This window comes from Oryctolagus cuniculus, chromosome 17, assembly GCF_964237555.1.
Source record: "Oryctolagus cuniculus chromosome 17, mOryCun1.1, whole genome shotgun sequence".
NCBI lineage: Eukaryota > Metazoa > Chordata > Mammalia > Lagomorpha > Leporidae > Oryctolagus > Oryctolagus cuniculus.
In genome coordinates, this window is record NC_091448.1 from 1,527,770 (window position 1) to 1,540,514 (window position 12,745).

The window sequence follows — 12,745 nt, forward strand, 5'->3', positions numbered from 1 at the left end:
CACAGCCCTGCCACCGCGCTGCCCCAGGGAGATGCAGAGGAGTGACAGAGGCGGGGAGGCGACAGCCAGCACAAAGGAAGTGGACTTCGCAGAGAAGCAGGACCGAAATGTGCGTGGGCAAACCAGAGACAGTGAGGGCCGTGTGCTCAGGAGCCAAGGGGAGCAGTGGGCCACAGGGAGGAGGCCTCGGGGGGGCGGTCAGCACGGGCAGGAGAGGGAGGAAGGCAGCCCTGGTGGAGGCGCGAGCCGAGGCTGCCCGAGGACAGGAGGGGCTGGGTGTGGGCAGTGGCAGCGCCTGGCTCTGCCCTGGAGGCGGAGCGGCAGAGACCCCCGCTCGGGGCGAGGAGACAGCCACGCAGCACTGCAGCTGCGTTCGGGGCAGCTGGGCGATTTGCTGAAGGCTTGTTCCGTGACAGAGACGAAAGATTCCGCGTAAGCCAGGACTGTGTGTCAGGTGATGGCCAGCGCCCAAGAAATCCCTGTGTCCTCACGCGGGGCCGGGACATCAGAGGTGCTGTCGGAGGAGGCTTCTGGGCGAGCACAGGGCTCAAGTGGCCTGAGTTTCGCTGGGCACGTTCAAGTCTGGAGACAAGAGGTGGGCGAGGGCCAAGAACAAACTCGGGGGCAGGCACAGTCGTGTGTGGGTGCAGAGGCCTCTCCATCAGCTCCGCCCACCCTCGCCCTCGGATCTGCACAGCGAGGTCGGCACCACGTCCTCCCCGCTGGTCTGGCTGTGGGCCACCGAGGCAGGAGCTGCCCACGTGCAGTGCGGCCAGGAGATCTGCTCTCCCGCCCGCGTGGCCAGCGGAGGAGAACGCTCCGAGAAGAGTCCACAGAAACCTGGCCGGCTACTCCCTCCCCACGCTGGGGGGCATCCAAGCGCCCAGCTGCCGTCCCAGGGGAGAGAGGCCTCCCTGCGGCTCCTCCTGAAACACCGGTGCCCGAAGGCCCAGCCCTCAGTGGCCATTCCTGAGGGCAAGTCGGCTTGCCCCTGCTGGTGACTTAGTGTTTTCCACTGAGGGGAAGTCCTTCTTCAGGGTCAGGCCCCACCGTGCAGCAGTCCTGACTGCCTACTGTGTGCCAGGCCCCATGTCCCTGAGGGTCAGCAGGTGCACTGCTGGGCAGCCGGGGCGCTCTGGCATCTGCAACGGCAGGCAGACTTGCACCGCAGATGGAAACCAGTGCAGCTGTTCCCCCGCAGTGCCCTGCCTGCTTCATTCAGAGGCAGAACAGGGCCTAACAACTCCTGCACCCCACGGCTCTGCCACGGCCGTCTGGATTTATGAGCAAAGCCGAAGGAAACTGTTTGTAAAATCAGTTCAGACTCTGTGGGCTAAGCCCCAACACTGATTCTCCTGGCCCAGCGGCCAGCCTGCCCTAGGAACCACGCTCCTCATCACGTAAGGACCACGCTCTCATGGGGAGGAGGGCGGTGGGCAGGTGGACGTCGCTCTGAGTTGCTCTCATGATAGGGCCTGAACCTGAACCCACAGGCGACGCGTTTCCCCCTCACAGCCATGCTCAGAAGAAAAGGAGCTCCAAGCTGAGCCCGAAACGACAAGTTCTCACAGAGACCTCAGCTGGCCAGCGCTTCTGTTCACTAGCTCCTCTCCCGCCTGTGGCTCGCAGGCGGCCCCTGGCCGAGTGGCACCGCGGCAGCAGTTTCTTGGAATTGTGGCTGCCGCATGGCACCGAGCCACGAGGGGCAGGGCTGCTGACGATCAGCCGCGGGGAGGGGATGATACCAGCGAGGTGCATGGCCCTCGGCCGACAGCACAGTAACCCGGTGCAGATGCTGGGCGAGAGGGACCCAGGTCCACCTCCCCACGCAGACCCTGGGAAGGGGCCTCGGATCAGCAGCAACAGGACCAGGCTCAGCCACGCCGGGCGACAGGAAGAGCAGCTCTCGCTGTCACTTATTTTGTGAAGTTCTATTTTTATGACTCGATTTTCCGCAGATTTGACTCTGCTGTAGCCCTGTTTGTGAAACACGAGGGCGAGAACAGTGTCATGCGGCCCGTCTCAGCTGCGCATGACCGGCAGCCATCCGACCCCGCGCTAACGGAATCGTGGACTGTGTCCCACGTCTCCCCTTGGCGTGGCTACGACGGCTGCTCTCCCGTGCTCCCTGCTCCGGCAGCTGCTCTGCTCTCAGCCTGCTGTCTTCAGCACAGAGGGCCCGGCTGGCGGCGGTTCTGCTGGGGGGAGCTGCGAGCCCGTCACCTGGACCCAGGCCCGCAGAGTGGGCTTGCGGCCTCTCGCGCCTGAACCTGGCACGGGGTGGCCCAGCGCCTCCCACCCACTCCGGGGCCTCGGCATTGGCCCCTTTCTTGCGGGTCCCTTCCCTGGGTGCCAGCGGGTGAGCCCCGGCGACTGCGTCTCCTCAGGGCCCGCTCCCGTGACACGGAGTGGCCTTTAGGAGAATCTTGCTGGCCGGGACCCCGGCTGCTCCCCCGGACTGGTGGCCGGCCCATGTGCAGCCCCCTCCCCTCCTCGGCGTCCCTACGAGACACACTCGGTGACGGCTGTGCACCAAGGGCTCTGGTCGCAGGACACAACCTTGCAGCACTGGGGAACAAGTCAACGGGCTGCGAACCCTTCCTCCAGGGTGCACCCGCCCCGCGGCAACACCCCCGCCTGCGCATCCCGCACTGGGCTGCTGCACCCCGGCTGTGCCCTGCGGGGCCCCCGAGCTCACTGCCTTGGGGCTCTGGAGCCACGGGAGGGGCTCCCTGACACCAGGCCAGAGAGGAAAGCAAAGGAGGACGGACTGGCTGGCCATGCTGGAATGGGCAGAGCTTGACCGGCCACAGCCTCTGCTTGGACCCCCAAGAGCCTGGGTGGGCCTGGGTGGGCCTGGGGGTCCAGGCAGTGTCCGTCTGGGGCTTGGGTCTTTTCTCTCAGAGCTGTCACTCCCACCTCAAATTCTGAGTGAGGACTTGAACCCGGCTCTCCTGCAGCACTGGGCGGGTGTGGAGAGGTGGGTGGAGCCCACCCTCGGCCCTAGGCCCCATGTGACTCGGGCTCTGCTGCTGACCACACATGACAGCAGCGAGGGCTGGGGTCTCGGGGTGACTGGGGCTGGCTCCCGTCCCTCAGCGGACGCCACCTTGGACTTGTTACTACGGAGATGCGATTTTAAGGGAGTATAAGATGCTACTGTGGGGGCCGGCGCCGCGGCTCACTAGGCTAATCCTCCACCTTGCGGCGCCGGCACCCCAGGTTCTAGTCCCGGTCGGGGCGCCGGATTCTGTCCCGGTTGCCCCTCTTCCAGGCCAGCTCTCTGCTGTGGCCCAGGAGTGCAGTGGAGGATGGCCCAAGTGCTTGGGCCCTGCACCTCATGGGAGACCAGGAGAAACACCTGGCTCCTGCCATCGGATCAGTGTGGTGCGCCGGCCACAGCAGCCATTGGAGGGTGAACCAACGGCAAAGGAAGACCTTTCTCTCTGTCTCTCTCTCTCACTGTCCACTCTGCCTGTCAAAAAAAAAAAAAAAAAAAGACGCTACTGTGGGGACTGGCACCGTGGCCCAGTGGGTTAAGCTACCGCCTGCGACTCTGGCATCCTGTATGGGCGCTGGTTCGAGTCCTGGCTGCTCCACTTCCGATCCAGCTCCCTGCTGTGGCCTGGGAAAGCAGCAGAAGACGGGCCAAGTGCTTGTACCCATGTGGGAGACGGAGTTCCCCACATGGGACGGAGTTCCCCACACATGGATGGAGTTCCTGGCTCCTGGCTTCGGCCTGACCCAGCCCTGACTGTTGTGGCCATGGGCAGTGAACCAGTGGATGGAAGATTCTCTCTCTCTCTTTCTCTCTCTCTAACTGTTTCAAATAAATAAAAATAAATATTTTATTAAAAAAATAAAAAATAAACAAAAAGAGTGGAGGAAACGGGCCCTGGCCCAGGCCTCTGTTTGCACGCTTGCCAGTGCTTGGCAGTGTCGCCTGACTCCAGCTTCCTGCTTCTGCGCCCCCTCGGAGCAGCAGATGCTGGTGTCAGTGGCTGGGTCCCTGCACCCACATGGGAGACCTGGGTGGAGCTCCTGGCTCCTGGCTTTGGCCGGCCCAGCCCTGGCTGGTGTGGGTATTTAGGGAGTGAACCAGCAGGTGGGAGATCTGCCTGTCTCTCAAATAAACACAAGAAACGTATTTCTAAAACCTGAAAGCGGTGTATCCCAGCTCAGAACAGACGCCATCTGGGATGCGTCTTTCTGGCGAGAGCCCACCTGCACCGCAGGTCTCCACCCTCTGTGTATCTCAGCAAACAGCTGGACGCGCCAACCTGCCCTGCTACTCGTCAACGTCGACCACAGACGAGCATTTCTGCACTCAGCCCTCGCTGTCGGGGGTGTGCGGTGAGCAGAGCCCCCACCCAATTCAGGCTCACTGCCCTGGAGCACGCGGTGCCAGCCTGGACCCCACATCCATTCGGAGGACCCTCGGGGCGGCCGCTCAGAGCCTCCCCGAGCACACAGGCGTCTGGCGGGAGTGACCTCAGCCGGGTCCCGAGTTCTCTCGTCACAGCCGTCTCACACGGGTCAGGGCTATCTCACACCGCGACGCGATGCAACGCAAAGAGCGAATTCGCGCCAAGGCAGAGAAATCCTATCGGCAAGAGGGAAGCCACTGGAGCCGAGCGCGCCAGGAGACAGCCTCAGAGTTGACGAGCTGTTTCCAACTTCAGAGCTGAGACAGGAACAAAGATGGGAACACGAAGCCCACAGACGCGGCAAAGCCAGGACCTGACAAAACAAAGACACGATGGACGTCTCGCAGGACGGAGCGAGAGGAGGACACAAGGAAAGCCGCGAGGGGCACGGCGGAAAGACCGGCCACTGGGTAATGGACAGCGTCCCAGGAGAGGGGACGGCCCCAGGGCCATGGACGGCGTCCCAGGAGAGGGGATGGCCCCAGGGTCACGGACGGCATCCCAGGAGAGGGGACGGCCTGAGGGTCACGGATGGCGTCCCAGGAGAGGGGACGGCCCCAGGGTAATGGACCAAGAAAATGTATAGATCCTGCTACAGCCAGACACATGGGAGGCGAGTTCAGATCTGCCCAGAGAATCGCACCGCTGCCCACAGTCCAGAGGCACGTTCTCTGATACCCAGAGGACACACAGCTTCCGCTGTGGGAGGGAGTCCTAGCCAGTTTCACGAGGCTGACAGAAACCTGACACACAAACCAGCTAAACACAGAACAAAGTAGAAAAACCGGAAACCAGATCTGCCCAGAACACAGACAGGAGCATTCCAGATAAAACACTGGGGAGCTCAGTGCAAAAGTGCCAAAGGGAATCACTAACGGGCTTTCCCAGGGACCGGGTGGTTTACGCGGACACTATAATCACGCACTGCGCCAATCAACAATGACAGCAAGAGACACGGAAAACATTCAGCTTCATCCATGAAGAAAGTTCCCAAGCACCTAGACCAGAACTCACGGGCACAGCCAAGGGGAAGCCACCAGGAAGTGCACGGGCAGCTCAAGGCGTCGCCCGCCCACGCTGCTGAAGAGACGCCCCTCAAATTCACGAAGACCACCAGGCGCCGGCGACTGACCGGTGCGCCAGGTCATACGCTGGCCCCGAGCCCGCGGACGAGGTGAGTCCACGGACAGGCGCCCGGCGACTGACCGGTGTGCCAGGTCATACGCCGGCCCCGAGCCCACGGACGAGGTGAGTCCACGGACAGGCGCCCAGCGACTGACCGGTGCGCCAGGTCATACGCCGGCCCCGAGCCCACGGACGAGGTGAGTCCACGGACAAGCGCCTGGCGACTGACCGGTGCGCCAGGTCATACGCCAGCCCCGAGCTCAAGGACAGGTGTGTCCTGCTCCCGGCGGAGGCTCCTCCACACTGCAGGGCGCCAGCTCCCCACCCCCATCTCGTTCCACACAATTCCAAACAGCCCACGTGGCTCCCGTGGACACAGGAACTCTGGCCACGTCGAAACAGCCGAGCGCTAACTAAGGCCGGGACGGTCTGCAGGATAAACTGGTTGAGGATTTGGTCCAAGAGCTGTGTCCGTGGCGACTGCATCAGCTCGGCACACAGCCCTTGGGGGAACGCGGCGAGGGCCAGACCGCCTGCCCAGCAGCAGGGGACGGAGTGCACGAGGGAAAAAGATAAAAATAAAAGCAGGGTCCCCACCGCACCCTGATTCAAGGATAAATATCAAGACAGCATGAAAGGAGAGCTAGACCTTTAGCAGAAAACACAGAAGACCGTGGAGACACTGGGCAAGAGGAAAACTCAAGACACACAAAGCCTGATTACAGAGAAACAGGCATCAGGTCCAGGTGGCGCGAAGACAGGACGAAGCCGGGCTGGACGCCGTGTGGCGGGTCTGTCGACTGCGGCCCGGCACCCAGACTCCTGCTGCGCGTCTGCACTCAGAGCGAGGAAGGCAGCGCCGCGGCACACTTGCGAGGCAATGAGCGGGTACTCAGAAGCAGAGACCTGGAAGCCAGATCCGTGCCTCCGGCAGCGGCATGGCGCGAGCACGCGGGAGGGGCGCAGAGCGACAGCCCCTGGGCCTCGCTAGGTGCAGCCGGGAGCGCGCTCTGCAGAGCCCTCCGGCAGGGCCCTCACTCCCAGGTGAGACTGCCGGGGCGGGGGCACGCGTGAGTCCCTGCTGGCGTGTGCACCGCGGCACCCGGCAGGCGCCAGGCAGCGCACGTGGGCAGAGGTGGGCGCCAGAACAAGCGAGCAGGCAGGACGTGCGGTGGTGAGAGGCACTCAGGCGGGGGCACCCCTGCCCCGGCCCTCTCCTTCACTAACAGCCACAGCCAAAATCAAAACAGGCTCTCGGGACGGCACGGAGCAGAGCCCATTCTGGAGGGGGGAGTGGACTGGGAAGGCGGCATTAAGACATCACTTGGCCAGAGTTCTGAGTGAACAGGGAGCCGGCCAGGCCAGGAGCCCAGCAGAGCCCAGGGGCAGCGGGGCAGGGTCCCCTGGAGGCAGGGGCCAGGTCCTGCATTTGCTTACGGACGAGGGAACAGAGAAGGAGGCAGGCAAGTAGCCCCACTGGCCATCACCAGGAGGCTGCGACAGAAGCCGAGTGAGGAGAACATCACAGGGGACGACTACGTATCCTTCCTGTGTCTCTGTGTTTAATTCCAAGGCAGGGCCACAGAGACACACACAGAGACAGAGCGCCAGAGAGAGCGAGGGAGAGGGAGGGAGAGCGAGAGGGAGCGAGAGAGAACAAGAGAGCGAGAGACAGAGAGAGAGCGAGAGACAGTGAGAGAGCGAGAGACAGAGAGCGAGCGAGAGAGAGCAAGAGAGCGAGAGAGAGCGAGAGAGCGAGAGAGAGAGAGAGCGAGAGACAGAGAGAGAGAGCGAGAGAGAGAGCGAGAGACAGAGAGCGAGCGAGAGAGCGAGAGAGAGCGAGAGCGAGCTCTTCTGGTTCACTCCCACCCAGATGTCTGCAGCTGCTGGGCTGGGTCAGGCCAAAGCCAGCAGCTGGCCGCTCCCCAGGCCCTCACGGCAGTGGTCCTGGCGGGGGAACCAGAAACGTACGTTCAGGGCACAAGACAGAAACCAGAGCCCCATCTCCAACGTCCATCTCCAGGGGCACTCTGGGAGGGAGGGGTGCGGGGCACAGCCGAGGGCCCTCAGCCTGCACTGCTGCCACCCGAGCACTGGGGCCTGCGGCGGCGCCCTGACCTCTGCCCACTCCGCGCCAGGGCAGAGGCACCCCCACTCGCACCGAGCGGCCCGGGGTAAAACCACCGGGCTGAGAACACAGCTCGGAGCGCGGGGCACTCGGGCAGGCGTGCGCACCGAGGGAGGGCGGCGGGAGGTTCCGGCGGCCGCCCGACCCGCTGCCCACTGGCCTGGCTGTGAGCCAGCGCCCGCCAAGTCCGTGGCCGAGCGGCCCCGCGCCCGCACCTCCTCTCCCCCACTCCCGCAGCTGTGGCGGGGCGAGGGCTGGGCGCTCACCGATGAGGGAGTTGAGCGAGGAGTAGGAGCTCACGCGGCGCATCTTGTCGATGGTCTCGAAGGACAGGATGTACTCCTCGTTCTCCGGGCTGCCCAGGGTGCTGCTGGCGCTGCTGCTGGTGCTGAGGTTGCCGGGGGAGAAGGCCACCGAGCTGCCCGCTGCAGGACACGGCGCAGGGCGTCGGGTGCGGCTCAGGCACCCCTGGCCTTGCTCTGTGGCTCCTGGCCTGCCTCAGATGTGTCTGCTCCTGCACAATGAGGCTCACCACACACACACCCACACACACACACACCCCTGTGCACAGGTGGGTACACACCACACACGTACACACACACACACCTGTGCACATGTAGGTACACACACACACGTACACACACACCTGTGAACAGGTGGGGACACACACACACACACACCTGTGCACAGGTGGGTACACACACACACCTGTGCACATGTGGGTACACACACACGTACATACACACACACCTGTGCACAGGTGGGGACACACACACGTACACACACACGTACACACACACACGTACATACACCCCTGCACACAGGTGGGGACACACACACCCTGCCTCTTCTCCTTTGAACCAAGCTCCATGGCATGGTTACTCCTGGGAGACCGGGGCGGGGGGGTGGCTGTCTGAGGGTGTGGCTGTCTGAGGGGGGCGGCTGTCTGAGGGTGGCGGCTGTCTGAGGGTGGCGGCTGTCTGAGGGTGTGGCTGTCTGAGGGGGGCGGCTGTCTGAGGGGGGCGGCTGTCTGAGGGGGGCGGCTGTCTGAGGGGGCGGCTGTCTGAGGGTGTGGCTGTCTGAGGGCCACCTGTCCCCAGCTGAGCCTGTGGTCTCTGCAGATGTGCAGCACTGGCCACTGTGAGCAGAACCCCGGCTTCCGTGCTACGCCCGCGGCTGGCCAACCACCACGGCTGCAGACAGGGCAGACCCAGCGGCACGGCACCCCCGAGGCCCTCAGGGCCCAGGCCGCGAGCCCGCCCGCGCCCCACCTTCTTCTGTCAGGCTCAGGTTCTGCAGAGATTTGTTGAGGCTCCTGGCTGTGGTGACTGCGCGGATGTTTCCATACGAGCTCACAGAACGGAGTCTGGGGGTGCACGGACTCTCCCGCACCGGGGTCACGCTGCCCCCCTCTAGGGCAGAAGGGAAAGCGTTAGCGCCAGGCTTCCACAGAAGGGCAGCGGCTGCTCTGGGCACAGCAGGTTCAGTCGCTGCCCGGTTCCAGTCCCGGCTGCTCCGCTTCCCATCCAGCTCCCTCCTAACGCGGCTGGGAAGCAGTGGAAGATGCCCCAAGCGCTTGGGCCCTGCACCCGCGCGGGAGACCCGGACAGAGCTCCAGGCTGCCGGCTCGCAGCCATCCGGGGAGTGAACCAGCAGATGGAAGATCTCTCCCTCTCTCTAGTTCTGACTTTCAAATAACTAAACAAATCTATTTTTAAAAATTTATTTAAAAGGCAGAGTTAAGATTTATTTATTTGAAAGTCAGAATTAGAGAGAGAGGAGACACAGAGACAGAGACAGATCTTCAATCCAGTGGCTCACTCCCCACATGGCCACAACAGCTGGGGATGGGCTGGGCTGGTGAAGCCAGGAGCTTCCTCCAGGTCTCCCACATGGGTGCAGGGGCCCAAGCACTTGGGCCATCTTCTGCTGCTTTCCCAGGCCACAGCAGAGAGCTGGGTGGGAAGTGGAGCAGCCGGGACTAGAACTGGCACCCATATGGGATGCTGGCACTGCAGGCTGTGGCTTAACCCACTGTGCCACAGCACTGGGCCCAGTAAATCTTTAAATAAAACCTAAAAAAAAAAAAAAAAGAAAAAGAAAAAAGGAAGGTCCTCGCCCTCTTGCCTCAGCTGCGGCGACAGGAGGTGGCGCCTGTTTCTGGGCAGGACCGAGCTGAGGGAAGGGGCTTTCAGCTCTGGGGCCATGGGCAGGAGCTGGAGAGCCCAGCAAGGCAGCTGCCTGTCTTTGAGAATGTTAAACGGCAAAAGGCCACACGGCACAGGACGGGGCCCACGCGGCCTCAGTGACATGGGCTGTGGGCTGCTGGGGCCTGGCCACTCTGGTTCTGCCACCCCTCCCAGGTCTGCTCCTGGTCACGAGCCCTCGGCAATGGCGGTGATGTCGGGGAGGGGTTGACCGTGTTCTCCAGAGAAAAGCAGACGCGAGAGGGGGAGCCTCCCGGCCTGACTCGGGGCCGCATGGGCCTGAGGTCACTCCTCGCCCACGTGCGTTCTCCACCCCCACGGCAGAAGTTCTGCCGTCCGCCACGATGTCCATGAATTTGATCGAAGGAAAGGGGGAGAGGAAGGGGGTCATTGCCCCCCACGGTTTGCTGAGCGCCTGAGACGGCCGGAGGCAGGCCTGAGGAACCCGACTGGAGCCCTGGCTCGGCGAGGGGCCTGGCCGGCAGCGGGAGGGGGCGGTGGCTTCTGCTGGAGCGGGGATGGGTTGCAGGGCTTCAAAAACAAGGGGGTACCTGTGGTCGCGGGGGAAGGCAGGGGGTAGTTCTTCTCCTCCTCCATGAACTGCAGGGCCACGGTGCAGAAGTTGCTTTCATACTGCACGACGAGATGACTCAGGGCCACCACCAGCTCCTGCCGAGAGGTACAGGGACGTGAACGCTCACCGGGCTGGTAACGAGACTCACGTCAGTGCCGGACGCCTGAGACGCCACAGAGAGAGAGAGGTCCAAACACAACCCTGCGACCAGTGTTAGAGACAGGACCCTTCCAGCTGTTGTGAGAGGGGGTGCAAAGCAAGGGGCCTCCCCGGGCTCCACACGCAGGGGCTGCAGAGCAGGGGGTGCCTCTCCGGGCTCCACATGCAGGGGCTGCAGAGCAGGGGGTGCCTCTCCAGGCCCCATGGGTGGCCTCATGCTTGCCGGAGTTGCACGCTGTTAGCCCTGGTGCAGGGAGTGGCCTTATGGGGCCTGAGCTCTCGTGGGGTGCGGGCTGCTTCCTGCCCGGCCTCTGGTCACACTGAACAGCGAGTGCCCGCCTCTGGCTCCCCTCCCCCACCCCGCCCAGTCAAGTCCTCCCATCTCCGGGCGGTTTGCAGAGGGAGGAGACGTTTAGCGAGGGTCTGGGGAACAGAGCAGCCTTCCCTTCCGACGCGTGTGAGCTCATCACGGTGCAATCTTCAACACGTGTCGTCAGGACACACGTGGCTCGGACCAAACACGTGGCTGGGGGCGGGGGCTGGCTCACAAGCACTTGCGAACGAAACCTAAAGTATCCAGACAGTTCTTACGTCTGTCCTAAGGCCGACAACAGCGAGTGAGCTTGGAACACGGGCGCTGGGCCCTGGGGCTGGGGTCACAAACAGCACCCCGGCCCACCCTGCCCGACAAGGTCGGTGCCCGCAAGTGTGCAACCTGCAGATTCTCCTCAGGACCAGCAAGGTCCGAGTAACAAGGGCGGCCCCGCGTGCCTGCCGGCTCCAGCCTGTCAGTGAGCTCCTAGACAGTGGAGGACAACGCGGCAGATGTGGGAGGAGGCGTAAACGCCACGTCACAAAGAGCCGCCGGCACACCCTTGCTCTCTGGCGCCGCGGCGCTGAGCTGGGGAGCGGGCGGGGATCTGTGCCCTGCCTGCCCTGCAGCCAGAGCCACACTCCAGTCCCCCCAGGCTGGGGTCCCCAGGGGCCCTGGCGAAGATCAGCCACGCGGCTGCAGGCCCACAGGGAGTTCTGCGGCTCTGGGCCTGCTGGGCCGCGGGGTTGGGCAGGAGCTGGACGCAGGTTCTCCGGGGAGCAGAACAAAGGCTCCCGCCCGGCCGCTGCGCAGCGACACCCCTCAGAGGCCCTTCCTGCGGCCCTCTGCCACTGCCGGCCGAGGACAGGCTTGCGGGGGCACCCGTGGAGCAGATCCGAGGGAACCCCAGCTCCTGACAATGGGCCGCCAGAGGAGCCACGGCCGTCTCACTCGCACCACCTGAAGGATGAGCAGCCCCTGGGCACACGGTGGCCGACCCTGCCCAGGCCTCCGCACACACGCCTGCTTTGACCTCTCTCCTCCTCCCTCCCGTCCCCGGCTGACTCGGTCCAGGGAACGCTGCCCACCTCGGGGCGACGTTTTCTGAAGCGCCTTCGTGTCATCAGGGATTCCTCGTCAGGCGCCGCGCCCCCCCGCTCCAGAGCCTCAGGCGTCAGAGCCTGTGCGCTAGCAAGGACGGGGTGGGGGGGGGAGCGTGGGGAGCAGAGCATGCTGGTGCCGGCGCGTCTGGGTCCCAACAGCCTTGCAGCCTGCAGCTCTGGGGCGCACACAGCACAAGCGACCACCACGCTGCCCGTGGCAAAGTGGCGAGCCACGTCCGTGTGCCCTGGCACCCAGGGCTACAAGCAGGCTGGAGGCCCAGGGCCTGGCACTGCCCTCGGGATGCACGCGAGAGCTCCCGGGCTCCCGGGGACCGCGGGGACGCCCTCCCGGCCCACAATCAGTGCCTTCCTGCTCCAACAGCCGCTGGCAAGAAGCAGCTTTTCTCCCGTTAAACGTGAGTTTAACACAACAGAGGAGCTGCGGGCCTGCTGCAGCTGCCAGGGCCGTCCACGAGGGCCCTCTGACGCGGGAGAGAGGACTCGGCCTGGGCCGAAGGCAGCCGACAGCAGGGTGAGAACCGGCGAAGTGGGGCCTCGCGTGAACCTCGGGAGGGGGTGGTGGGGCGCGCCCGCCTGCTGTTCGGCTGTGGGGGGTGTAAGCGTGTTGGGGTCACGTCCCTCCCAGTGCCTCGATGCTGCCTGCTCATCAAACCAACAGCCCCAAGCCAGAGCACACAGCGAGCCACCC

The 12,745-nt window shown here is 63.9% G+C and overlaps 1 protein-coding gene across 3 annotated transcripts in view; it reads right to left on the reverse strand.

Moving 5' to 3' along the window:
* The window catches only part of RPTOR (regulatory associated protein of MTOR complex 1), a 342,816-nt gene that overhangs the window by 31,165 nt on the left and 298,906 nt on the right, over positions 1-12,745 (reverse strand). For all 3 annotated transcript variants that reach the window (XM_070060172.1, XM_070060173.1, XM_070060174.1), the window contains 3 exons: positions 10,439-10,556; positions 8,952-9,092; positions 7,947-8,105 (listed from right to left, as the gene is read on the reverse strand). In XM_070060172.1, coding sequence (XP_069916273.1) covers positions 7,947-8,105; positions 8,952-9,092; positions 10,439-10,556 — 418 coding nt within the window. The remainder of the gene's footprint in view (positions 1-7,946; positions 8,106-8,951; positions 9,093-10,438; positions 10,557-12,745) is intronic.